At 52.8% G+C, this 12,561-nt stretch overlaps 1 protein-coding gene across 1 annotated transcript; it reads left to right on the top strand.

Annotated features, from left to right (window-relative positions):
* Nucleotides 1-2,059: 2,059 nt before the first annotated feature.
* On the top strand, nucleotides 2,060-11,040 carry SLC30A2 (solute carrier family 30 member 2). The gene is made up of 8 exons (XM_011357647.2): nucleotides 2,060-2,741; nucleotides 3,405-3,625; nucleotides 4,706-4,852; nucleotides 5,684-5,837; nucleotides 6,605-6,761; nucleotides 7,475-7,580; nucleotides 8,692-8,826; nucleotides 9,311-11,040. Exons 1-8 carry the CDS (start codon nucleotides 2,692-2,694, stop codon nucleotides 9,454-9,456), a joined length of 1,116 nt encoding a protein of 371 aa, XP_011355949.1. The 5' UTR covers nucleotides 2,060-2,691; the 3' UTR covers nucleotides 9,457-11,040.
* Nucleotides 11,041-12,561: the final 1,521 nt, after the last annotated feature.

Raw genomic sequence — 12,561 nt, 5'->3', positions numbered from 1 at the left:
ATTTTGCTGCATGAGAGGAAACTGGCTTCAAAATTATTCCAATGAATCTTGAATAGTTTCATAGGCTGCTGCATTAGAATCACCATAGAAGGCTTATTTTTCTCTAAACCTTTAATTCTGGAGAATTTCAAACACATGGAAAATAGAAGGAATAGTATAATGTACCTTAATGTACTCATCACTAAGTTTCAACAGTTATTGACATACTTATTTCTCCTCCACCATTAGTCACTTCCCCTCACTGGAATTATTTTAAGGCAAATCCCAAATACCATGTCATTTTATTCTTCAGTACTTTAGATAAAGGTTCCTTTACAAATTATAACCATTATACCATAAAAAAATGAAGAATGATTCCACAATAGTATCAAACACAGAGGTCTTAAAAATACAGATTCCCAGACCCCACCTGAGACGTACAGAATCAGATTCTGGTTGTAGAATACCGGAATCTATATTTTAAAAGTAAAATTCCTCAGGTAATGTTGGGGTCTGAGAACTTCTAGGTCATTCACCTAGGACCTCCTAGGGATCTCTCCTGGAGCCAGGCATATAATTTAAGTGGACCCGGCAGTTTTCAGTATATCAAAGCCTAATTAGTCAAATTCTTACAAATCAATTAAAATAAATGATGGGAAAGCTTTAATTTAAAGGAAATCTGGCATAAAACTTTTGGTAAAATGTATACGTATCTGGATCCAATTTGCAAATCTGTGTTTATTGAGAATTTACAATGTACTTTGTATTAAAGGGAACAAGAAGGACGTGTAAGATACTTTTTAAAAGCATAAATATTTTGCCCTCAAATAAAAGAGTTATTCATCTGTGCACAGGCAGTTTAAAACTGTAACACAACTGAGATGCCCCAGTGAGAAACTCCTGTGAACTGCACCTACCTAATTTACTCTCATCTGATTGAATGACCAGCCTGATATTTGTGTGCTTCTTTATTTCAATTCAGTTGACAAGTATTTAATTAAGTGCCCAGTAGGCACTCAGAGCTGAACTAAAATGCAACAGAAGCACAAAATACATCTCTGCTCTCCAAGAGCTTATAATCTAGAGGAGGAGATCAGGTGAATACTTATCTGAGATGACCTGCAAGAGCATATGCAGAGGTCCTCAAACTTTCCTGTGCAGAAAAATCCCCTGGGAATCTTGTAAATATGCAGATTCTCAGATTCTACACCCAGAGATTCTGATTCTGTTGGTCTGATGCAGAGACCTGGAACTTGCATTTTAACACTCTCTCCAGGTAGCACTGTGGGCCTTAGACCATACCAGGAGAGCCAGGAAGCCTGAGGTAAAGGTTTTCCAGCGGAGGCGGAAAAGCCAGGTCTCGGCAGCATGCCACTGTCATCGTCACTCCTTCATCTAGTTTCCTAACAAGACGACTCTTGTTTGGGGGAGAAACTCAAGGAGCCCCTAACGTGTTCCCAGTAGTGTGGGCAAGAGGCTTGCACCCTAGACTCTAGTTTCTGTAAAGGGCCCTACCCAAGCTATGGTAGCCATGACCGAGGATGCTGGGGTGATGGAGTGATTGGCCAGGGAGGTTGCCAGCCTGATATTTGAGTGACCCAAAGTGCTTCTATATAGATCGCACCTATCAGAGGCCAGCTTTGGGGCCACAGGTCCCAGACCCCCCCGGAGACTGCCATGGGAGGATGCAGCTTCGAGAGGGTGGGCCACCAAGCCGGTGTGAAGGACAAGCCGACTTCTTCCCGAAGAACACCACGCCTGACAGCTTCCTGGGGCTCCTGTAAGCTGCTGCAGGGCGAGGGAGAAGGGACGGCGGTGGTGGTGTCAGCTCTGCCCAGATAGAGGCTGCAGCTGAAGCGCGACACCGCCTTATGGAGAAGATGGAAACAAAGCTGGTCATTCCAGATTCTAATCGGAGCGCGCAGGCGAGGAACTGGCGTTGCTTCGGTGGCAAGGATGGGTCGGGAAATTCCAACTAGTTCTAAAGAGGGCCCCTGCCCCAGCCTAAGAGAGGCAAGGCCCGCCCCCAGGAGCCCTCTAGCCTGAGCGGAACACAGCCGACCTCAGACGGCTGCGGCCTGAGGGTGGAAACCGATCAAGCCCTCAGGAGGCACATTCCTGCTCTCCAGGGACCCGAAGCAGTTTTCCACAAACCAAGGTCCCGGAACTTCTCGATGGGACGCTGCCAGCCCCGCGCAGGGGTGAGCGCGCGCAGCCATAGCGCAGTCCTAACTCAGTAGAGGTGGTTAAACTTTTCGTCACAAAGTAGGTGGGTTCCCTGAGCCCCAGGGACGCAGGAGACCGGTGCTCGAGGGCAGCTCCGGGGCATCCTTGCAGCCGGTCACCCCTCCCCCTTCCCCGCGGGCGTTTGCACACGACGCGCGGCGGGCCGCTTCACACGGGGTGGCCAGGGCCAGATAAAGCGGGAGGACGCGGGGCACGGAGAGGAGGGAGCGCTCCGCGTGCAAAGCCGGAGCTGGAGCGGCGAGGCAGCGAGACCGTCTCACCGTGGCCCCAGCGCGGCCCGGGCGGGAACAGGCGCGCGGCAGAGGCGGCGGGCGAGGGGCGCACGCGGGGCGACGCGAGCGGCACGAGGGGCTCACCCCGCAGGAAAGTGCGCGCCCCACAGCGCCTGGCGCGCAACTTCTGGGGCTCATTTCGACGGGCGTCCGCGCGCGGCTTCCCCACCCAGCGCGGGGCGAGCGGGGCCGCATGAGGGCCGCGGATAAGGAGCATCTGTTGGACGCCAGGCCCGGAGCTCGGTAAGGCGAAAGCCTGGGGAGGGGCGGCAGTATGAGCGGCATCTGACGCAACTCCTCGTTTGCTATCCTGGGATACTTGGGATCGCGGCTTGAATCAGGACACACAGGAGGAGTGGGGTGAAGTGAAGGAGACTGGAAAACCTGCTTGGCGCGAAGATCATGCCTCCCTCAAGGCTGAGCACAGATCCTGACCCCTACCCGCGGGTTGGAAGTGCGATGGATAGAGCCCCGCCCCTAGCCGAGTACTTTGTCCCGGGCAGCCCCGCCTTGGGAGGCCCTGTGTCCCCAGGTGCGCGAGATGGGGGTTTGCCCATCTCCTTGATCCTGAGCCTTGTTCCTTCTCCGCGCTCGGCTGGACGGCCCCGCCCCTTGGCCAGTTCTCAAGGTCTTTGCTTCCTTCAGGCCCTGGGAGGGATGGGGGAGGAGGGAACACTCTGGGCCAAGGTCCCTAGACTCCTGGAGACCGGTCGTTTGCCCAGCACCCACCTGCAAACACGGGCTTCTGGTCACTCCTCTGCGACTGTCGAGCTTGGAGTGTCCTTATCTTTTCTCCTAATTAGACACATGGGAACGCCAAGCCCCCGCAGAAAGATAGGACTAGAGTGAGCCCTCCTTGTCCCCGTCTCAGAACTGAGCCTCCTCTTCCCCTTCCTCTCTGGCCAGGTCGTACACGGGATCTCTGTGGCAGGATGGAGTTGGCTGGATTTCTTTGCCCCCACCTGGTGTGGACTTGCCGGGCATTGAGCTGGCTGTGGAGAACAACCATTACTGTCACGCCCAGAAGGGTCCTGGCAGTCACTGCGACCCCAAGAAGGAGAAGGCCCGTCGTCAGCTCTATGTGGCCTCTGCTATCTGCCTGGTGTTCATGATTGGGGAAGTCATTGGTAAGGACTTTGGTGCTAATTAAATGAAATTGACACGTGAATAGTCAAGATGATCTAAAAGGCTTTTACTCCCAGATCTTCCAGTAATATTAATGCAGTTGACAGTTGAACAATGCGGATGATTAGGAATGCTGACCTGCACAGTGGAATATCCACGTGTAACTTTTGACTCCCCAAAAACTTAGCTATAGTCAGCTCTTTGCATCTGTTTTCCATCCACCTTAGGTAATCTGAGGCTGGGAAACCATGGCTGGAAATGCACAATTACTGTTTCCCATCCAAACTGGTTGAGGCCGCAGATTTGAAACTCGCAGATATGAAGGGCTGACTGTATTTTTTGAAAAAAAAAAAAAAATCCACGTGTAAGTGGGCAGGTGCAGGTCAAACTTTTTTGTTGTTGAAGAGTCAGCCATACTAACAGCCCTGTTTGATGAAACATTCACTAATTTTTAAAGTAATTTAAAAATTTTTTAAATTACCTTTGACATACAATATCATATTAGTTTCAGGTGTACAACATAGTGGTTAGACATTTATACCTTACGAAGAGATTACCCTGATAAGTCGAGTACCCATCTGACACCATACATAGTTATTATAGTATTATTGACTATATTCTCTATACTATGCTGTCTTTTATATACAACTATCTCATGCAACCCTCACAATAACCTTGTGCTGTCATATGGGTGTTGTTAGCCTCCTGATTTCATAGATGATGAAACTGAGCACATTAAGTAATTTGCCCAAGATCACACACAACAAGTAGGTAAGGGAAGGCCTGAATGCCTAGAATGAAAGAGCATTTACTAAATGCCTACTATTCCAGGCCTTAATTGAACTTGATTTTCACATTCACCCTCTAAGTAGGTGCTATTAGTCCTGTTTCACAGATAATAGAAGTTGGGGTGCAGAGAAAGTAAGTCACTTGCCCATGGTTACACAGTGAATGAATGAAGAGGGCCCAGATCCAGTGTCTTTCTTTAGAGCCCATGGTTTCTCTGCTACACACACAGTCTGGGAAGTTGGCTTCTTGGGAGCTGATAAAGATCCTCCATCCTCCTGGTCCTGCCCCTGCAGGTGGATACCTGGCACATAGCCTAGCGATCATGACCGACGCAGCCCATCTGCTCACCGACTTTGCCAGCATGCTTATCAGCCTCTTCTCTCTCTGGATGTCTTCTCGGCCGGCCACCAAGACCATGAACTTTGGCTGGCAGCGAGCTGGTGAGGGCCTTGGTCTGGATGGGGTGGGGCTGGGTGAGGGGTGGATCAAGACATGAGTTCTTAGGTAGCTGCAATGAGTGTACCCCCAGTGAGGCCAGGTGGGAGGGTGCCTTGGGTGAGGGGCAAAATGTCAACCTTGGCTTCAGTCCTCTGGGAACTCCCAGTCTACAGGGAGGGAGAGTTCACTTTCCTAAGAAATAAAGAGGGCAAATTTCAAGAACAAAATGACTGGTTACTCTTCCCTTGGAGCATATTCTATTTTGTGTCTTTAAATCTCCCAAATTCCACAGGGCTACAGCCTCCTAAGTGTAGCCTGTCTCTATCTTTTATCTTTTAACGAACCTTACTTTTTCTTAAAAAAAAAAAAAAAAAGAACAAAATGTGGCCTTAACTCTGCGCATAACTCCATGGATCAGCTCTGGGGGGCAGGAAAGTTCAGCAAAGCCTTCTGGAAGAAACGGGCTTTAAAAGCTCTTTAGTTCATCTCTGAGCTGCATTGTCATTTTCCTCTTGATGGGAGAGATGGCCCAACTCCTCCTCCTCAGAAGTCTCAGTTTGCCAGCCAAGCAATAGGTGTATATCTTAAAAAGTCAGTTTCTTTATATGTAAAACAAAGAGCTTTGACCCAGATGACTTCTTCTAGCTCTGACATTGTCAGATGGACGAGCGGTGGGGTACGGTGTAACCACACTAGCCGTACTTTCAGCAGAGTCCAATCAGACATAGGCCCTGACTTTGTGGGAGGGGATGGGGGGATTCTCGGGGGAAGGGAAGTCTCCTCGGCCTTAGGGCCCCGCGCTAAGATTGGTGTTGGGGTGAGTTCTTCCTCAGAGATCCTGGGAGCCCTGCTCTCTGTGCTGTCCATCTGGGTCGTGACTGGAGTACTGGTGTACCTGGCGGTGGAGCGGCTGATCTCTGGGAACTATGAGATCGAGGGGGAGACCATGCTGATAACGGCAGGCTGTGCTGTGGCTGTGAATATCATGTAAGTGACTCCTCCCTCCTTCCACTTCTCACCTGCACACCTACGAGCCTGCTCTTGGTGGAAGCAGGCAGGCCGCACTCCGGTACAGGCTACAGGAACAGAATTTTCCTAATGCTTCAAGCTCTGGCACCTGGAACACCTGGGACCTACCTTAGGCCTGGACCAAGGCCATCAGAAACTGTAAATCTGGGGCAGCATCAACTCTACCCCCACCTCCTACATGTCAGTGAATAACCTGGGAGGCTTTATACCTAAAGTGGGGAGGGGTGAGACTAGTTCTTACAGGAACAGATGTTCCTAGGGGCAGAATCCAAGTCTTTTTTCAAGCCGATATGCCTGAAATTGGTTTGAACCCTCAGTGAGAGTCAGGTGTGTAGAGAGCATCTGTTTCATTTGGGTTCTCTCTCCCTTGCTCGGTGGCTTTGGGCAAGCCCCTTTCCTCTCTAGGCCTCAGCTTCCCTCTCTGTGACATGGTGGGGGGAACTAATGACCTCTGTGGTGCCCTCCTGCTCTGAGATTTAGCAACGGGACATCTTTGTGCCCGGATTCGGCCTGGCATTGGAGTTGAGCCCTTTCTCCTATGGCATTCTGAACCAAGGCCGCGTAGATCCGGCTCCTCATGTGGCCAAAGAGATCATGCGGTCAAGGGGGTTGGAGATTTTGCACCACAGGGAAGCCAGCCTCTACCTGGGTGGCCTCTACCTGGCTAATTCGAAGCCTCTACCTGCTACCTCAGTGAGTCCCTGGCTTTGTTTCCTCTTTCGTAGAATGGGGTTGACTCTTCACCAGTCTGGCCATGGGCACAGCCATGACCCCAGCCAGCAGCAGCAGAACCCCAGCGTCCGAGCTGCCTTTATTCACGTGATTGGTGACTTGCTACAGAGCTTGGGCGTCCTGGTGGCGGCCTACATTTTATACTTCAAGGTCAGAGCTGGGGACAGAGGGACTTGGGTGGGCTGGGGGAGGGCAGGAAAGTGTAGATCATCTGGGGGCTTCTCTCTCCACAGGACTCTTTCCAGATTCTAGCTCCCTCCCAGCTTTGGGCGGAAGGGTGAGGAGAGGGAAAGAATATCCAACTTCTGATCCTCATAATAACCTTGTAGTGGTGGTTTCTGCAGCTCAGAAAGGTTCAATGACTTGCACTGTGTCACACAGCTGGTAAGTTGTGGAGCCAGATTCAAACTCAGCACTGTGTGCAGCCAAAGCCTGGGCATTGCCCATCACATAGAGGCGGTGTGGTGTATTGGAAAGAGCTGGGCATTGAGTTTAAAGCCTGGTTTCATCCCTTGCTAGCTGTGTGATATGGAGTGAGTCCCTTACTCTAACTGAGCCTCAATTTCCCCATCTATAAATGGGGATGTTGGACTAGATGGTGTGTAAGATTCCACTTAGCTCTGTTCATGTCTCAGCCCCTTGGGCAAGGAGGGGTGGGAAGGGACTATGCCTTATCCTGAACTGTAATCTGTCCTGCCTGTCCTTTTGCAAAAGGAATAAACTGAGAGGCAGGGCCAGGGTAAGGCTCGTGCCCATCCCACAGAGAGATCCCCTCTCCCCGACACAGTGCTAGGTGGGAAGGGAGAAGGGAAGCTGAGGAGTTAGTTGTTCAACCCCAGCTCTGCCTTCTCTTTTTCCTGTAGCCAGAGTACAAGTATGTAGACCCCATCTGCACTTTCCTCTTCTCCATCCTGGTCCTGGGAACAACCTTGACCATCCTGAGAGATGTGATCCTGGTGCTGATGGAAGGTAACTAGGCTTGGGGCGCCCTTTTCGCTCTTGGCTTGCCAGCTCTAACTGAAGCTCGAGGGGTAGGAGTAGGGGTTGGATCCCAGTACATTGGTGGGGAGCCAGGGGCTGGAGCCTGGCATAGGCTGGAGAACCTCCTGGGGCCCCCGGCCAATCTTGGCATTGAGCTGGGCCCTAAGGTGTGGCCATTCCTGGAAATGTCCCCTGGACCATGCCTTCCCTTCCTCTTAGGCCCAAGGGTGCCTCCTCCCTGCTGGGATGTATCCTCCTTGCCTAATCAGGTGGCTCTGGGTGATGTCTGCAGCACCTGGCACTCCAGCCTTTCCCCATACACATCCTCTGTATCCATTTGCCTTCCCTCAGGCAGAGAGAGGAGTGAGAATTATGCTTCCCATTTCACAGCAGGACAGACTGAAGCTCAGACAGACAGTTGGTATTGGACAAGGCTGCTGAATCCACTCCAGCTCGGGCTTTCTTTTCTGAGGCCCCTATCTCAGGAGGATGTGACTGGGCTGTGAGGGGTGCTAGGTAGTGACAGATGGTCTGCCCTGAGTTACACACTCATTCACCCAGCTTTCTCGTGCTCCAGGGCCTTGAGTCACACGGGTCTATGCATGGGCAGGGGCAGTCTTGATCCTGGTTTGGGGTCAGCAGGAGTGTCCAGCTGCAGGCCAGAGATTTTTCTCTAAGAATGGGACTCAGATAAAAGTGATGAGTGGGGATCTCATCACGTGGTTGTGGGGATCTCCTGGATCCCTTCTTTTCATTCAGAAACAAAACAAAACATTTTTTATTGAGCACCTACTATGGGCATTGTTCTAGGCACTGAGGATAGGGTGGTAAACACAACAGACTGCCTGCTCTCATGTGGAGTTTCCATATTAAAGGGAGAGACAGATAAGAATCTAACAAACAAGATAATCTCAGACAGTGCTAAGTGTGAAGAGGAAACTACAACAGGGTGGAATGATGGAGATCGTTTGGGAGATGGGAGCCATGTCAGATCTGCTGGCCAAGGAGGTCTTCTCTGAGACGACATTCGATGAGCAGGAACCAGCACGGGTCGAAGGGAGCCGTTTCCTTCATTTGGCCCCATCCTTGCTGTCTTCAGGGACCCCCAAAGGCGTGGACTTCACGGCTGTGCGGGATCTGCTGCTGTCAGTGGAGGGGGTGGAAGCCTTGCACAGCCTGCATATCTGGGCGCTGACCGTGGCCCAACCTGTGTTGTCTGTCCACATCGCCATCGGTGAGTGGTGGTGTGCTCAGGGTAGGAGAAGGGAGGGAGGCATCCAGAGGCCTGGGGCATCCCTGACTGGTCCAGACACCCCCAGATGCTTGCAGTGCTCATGCTTTGAACCTAGCCCCATGTTGAGTGCTTTGCACACATTACTTCATTTAATCATCACAGTCTCATTTATAGGTGGAAAAACTGAGGCGGGGGGTGGGGTGGTGTAGTAAAGTCATTTGCCCAGGCTTTTACAGCTAAATAAGTGGCAGAGGGAAACCTTAAGGCCAATGCTTTTTCTGCTCTTCTAGGGTAGTGGCAGGTATGGGAACCAGGGGGTTGCTGGGTGCAAGAGTGAAATCTGGGGTTTCCTGATGTTCATGGTCCCCTATCCTTTTCTGCTGGAGGTAGGGTATGACAGTGGGGCTCCTGATTGTTCCTAAGGGCTCAAGAGTGAGTAAACAGTTCTCTGGTGCCTCCCCTGGTGTATCCTCTTGTTCTCCAGCTCAGAATACAGATGCCCAGGCTGTGTTGAAGGCAGCCAGCGCCTGCCTGCAGGGCAAGTTCCACTTCCACACCATGACCATCCAGATCGAGGACTACTCCGAGGACATGAAGGACTGTCAGGCATGCCAGGGCCCCTCGGACTGACTGCCTGGCCTGGCACTAACTGGGGCACAGATGGATCTGCAGATGGCAGGGCCTAGCGTCCCCCATGGCCATCCAGGACTCTGTTTACTCCGGCTGTGTTTTGAATCAGATCCCTCTCCGGACCTCTGCTCCATGCTCAGTGGAGGAGCCTTGCCCACTCCAGGAGTGGGGCTCTTTCCCTGCCTCCCCCATTTGACTACAGCCAGCACTGGGATGTAGATTAGGCAGCTTAAAAGTTAGAGTGACCCCACTCCTCTGACTCCTGGTCAGCTCCTCGCAGGCCTGGCTGTGGACCTAATCCTCAGCCAATGGTGTCCTACCCCCAGCCTCAGGGAAAGGTACTGAGGCATAGCGGGGGCGGGGGAGGGGGGTGCTGGAGGGGAGAGATGGGCCTCAACGTCCCCTTGCCTACTTGCCTTATGTCTGGTTTTTGGTCTGTTTGGCCTTTGATTCATGAATCGATAAAGGAGCCCAGGGACAAATCCCCCTCTCTGTGCCTCTAACGACAATCTGACTTAAGGAGGCCATGGGGGTTGGGGATTTGTGAGGACCATGCACTCTTCTGCATGTCCCCCTGAGATGGGAAGCCAGGGGCACTGGAGGCCCATCTGTGTGGTAGTCACTTCAGCTGTGAGCCAAGCGTTTCCCTTTCCTAGAAGGAGGAGACTTCTGACTAGGTAAGGACCTGGCTGGTTTCCTCTTTCCTTATTCCCTCAGCCCAGGAGGTTGTGCCAACGCAAAGATGCCCTGGCCACCTATGGGGGTGGGTGCAGGGATTTCAGCTTGGGTCCTGCCCTAACCACCTTACAGCTCCTGGGCCACTTCTCAGCCTGATAGTGTCCCAGGGAACTTGGAGCCTGAAGTCAGGTCTGGTTGGGCCAGCTCTGTTGCCCATACGGCCTGGCTTGTTCTGAACTTGGGGAAGGAGGGGAAAGAGGGGCTGAGGGGCTGTACAACTGGGACAGGAGTGCATCCTGGAGTGTGTGAAGGTCTCTGAATTTGGGGGTGGCTTGTGTTTACAAGGTGAAGGGAGGAGACCTGTCCTGCCTCACAGAGGAGGCAGCATGCCCAATCATCTAGTGGCCCCCGTCTAGTGGTCTGCCATAACAAGCAAGTGGTCTGTCTGCCATAACAAGCAAGTGCCCTTAGGCATGTCAGCCTGGCTGTGCCTCTGATTCTCATCTGAGAATGTTAACACCTACCTCACAGGGTTGTTGTGAAGCCTGGAGCCAAAGCCTGCCAAGCAACAAGTCACTTTGTTGGTGAAAAGTGGCTACTTTCGTTGTTTTTGTCCTGGAGAGATGCAGCCATGCAGCCTGAGGCTGCCTTGCTGAGGAGGCAGGTGGGCTTCCCAGCCTCCCTAAGGGCAGGGCTGACCCACAGTGGGAGGAAGAGGGGTTAATCACTTGCCTTCCCCTCTGAGCCTCTCTCTTCTCATGTGAAATGATCTCTTTGTGCCTTTCCAGCATGGTCATACAGGGGTGCCTGTGATCTAGGTCAGTGAGTTCTTCAGCCTCTCAAAATCTGTGGGAAGTCATGTGTATTGGCTTGGAAGTGTGTGGGGGGGACTGCTGATGACCATGTTCCACTATACCCCAATCTCAGGGGAATCAACCCCTCTTACCCCTCAGCCGAGGCAGGCTGGAGGAACCTGGATCCTTACAATCCTCTTCGGTCATTGCAATGTTCCATTTTTACAGATGAGAAAACCAAGGAGGCTCAGAGAGGTTGAGTCACTTGCCTTAAGTTGCACAGCTACTGTGAGGCAAGTGTGGGGTTTCTGCCTCATTCCCCTAGGCCTCTCTACAGCAGGGGATGGCGATCTGCTCTGGGCCGCATATTCTTACAGTGTGAGTCCTTGGGCCTGGCAGTGTCCTCCCCATGGGCAAGCCTATGCCAACACAGTTCAGTTCTGGGTGCTACCGCTGTGACTGGGGAGGGGAAAGCTCTTTTCCCTGGATAGGCCTGGCACTGAGAGCCCTCCTCACCCTGGGAAGGCTGCCTGGGCTGCAGCTGTGGACGTCCTCACTCACCCTGTTCTTGACCCTGGGCCAGGCTGCCTCTCTACCCATTAACTCCCAGTCTGCCCTCCAGTTCAAGAATCTAGCGGCCCCATACCTCCCAAGGGAGAGCCCTATCTTGCACCCCCAGGGGGGACCTGAGTCATCCAGGGGCCAGAGCTCAAGCTGGAGGATGGGGGTGGGAGACCTTGGAGAGGTCTTGGAGGACAGCATGTTCCCGCCAGCGAACTAGTCACAGGAGTTTCCAAAGCCGCGAGGCCGTCAACCCAAGAAAACACACGCTGGACCTGGGCTGGACCCACCTCCCAGATGAACCCTGAGTCCCCCTCCCCCACGCAGCTGCTGTAGAGGTATTTATAGCCTGAGCGTGAGGGGGCGAGGACACGCGCTTTATTTCGGAAGTGATAATTCCAGTTCCAGGTGAATGAACCCAGGAGAACCTAGCGTCCTCACCTCCACGGTATTCTGACCTCCCGGCCCCGGAGACATCTCATACTCCCACCCAGCCCACCTAGAGATGGCCCTTTTTAGTCTTAAGAATGTGGACCTAAATATGGAGTTCTTCTTTCAGGTCTTCCCCCATCCACCCCTCGAGTTTTCAAACCTCGGCTGCGCACCACCGAACCTCCACGCTTCCCTGCCGGCTGTTGGCCCCCACGGGCGTTGAAAACGCCATTCCTTTTCCGAGAGGAGGGAGCGCGGAGCGGCGCTGACCTCTAGTGGTCCAGGGTAGTAATGCAGGGCGACGGCCGCGCCTGAGCCGAGGGGCCGGGGCCGGGGCCGGGCAGCGGCGGACCTCCTGCGTTCTCATTCTTTTCCTCCCCTTACCCACCCAGTTCTGTTCCGTCAGGAAGGAAGCCCCGAAACTAGCTTCCCGGCGCCTCTTTGCATCGCTGGGACGCGAGGATTGCGCCTAGCAACCCAGGCGTCTGCGAGTAGCTGCCTTCCCGCCGGACTAGGAACCCCGAGGGTGGAGATGGAGTTTTGTCTTCTCACTTGGCACACCCTGTCCCCGCTCCTGCCACGGTCCTCATAGAGCCAGGCACACAGTTGACGTTTCTTCCATCTATCTGTCCGTCAAATA

The sequence above is a fragment of the Pteropus vampyrus genome, unplaced genomic scaffold (assembly GCF_000151845.1).
Source record: "Pteropus vampyrus isolate Shadow unplaced genomic scaffold, Pvam_2.0 Scaffold36, whole genome shotgun sequence".
NCBI classification, from domain to species: Eukaryota; Metazoa; Chordata; class Mammalia; order Chiroptera; family Pteropodidae; genus Pteropus; species Pteropus vampyrus.
The sequence above is the reverse complement of the archived record's forward strand: the minus strand, read 5'-3'. Positions and strand labels throughout refer to the sequence as shown.

Bases quoted from the DNA above. Each gene is read 5' to 3' on its own strand.
- SLC30A2 (XM_011357647.2), top strand. From the start codon at position 2,692: ATGAGGGCCGCGGATAAGGAGCATCTGTTGGACGCCAGGCCCGGAGCT. The intron at 4,853-5,683 runs GTGAGGGCCTTG...GTTCTTCCTCAG, and splicing joins CTTTGGCTGGCAGCGAGCTG to AGATCCTGGGAGCCCTGCTC. The intron at 7,581-8,691 runs GTAACTAGGCTT...TGCTGTCTTCAG, and splicing joins GATCCTGGTGCTGATGGAAG to GGACCCCCAAAGGCGTGGAC.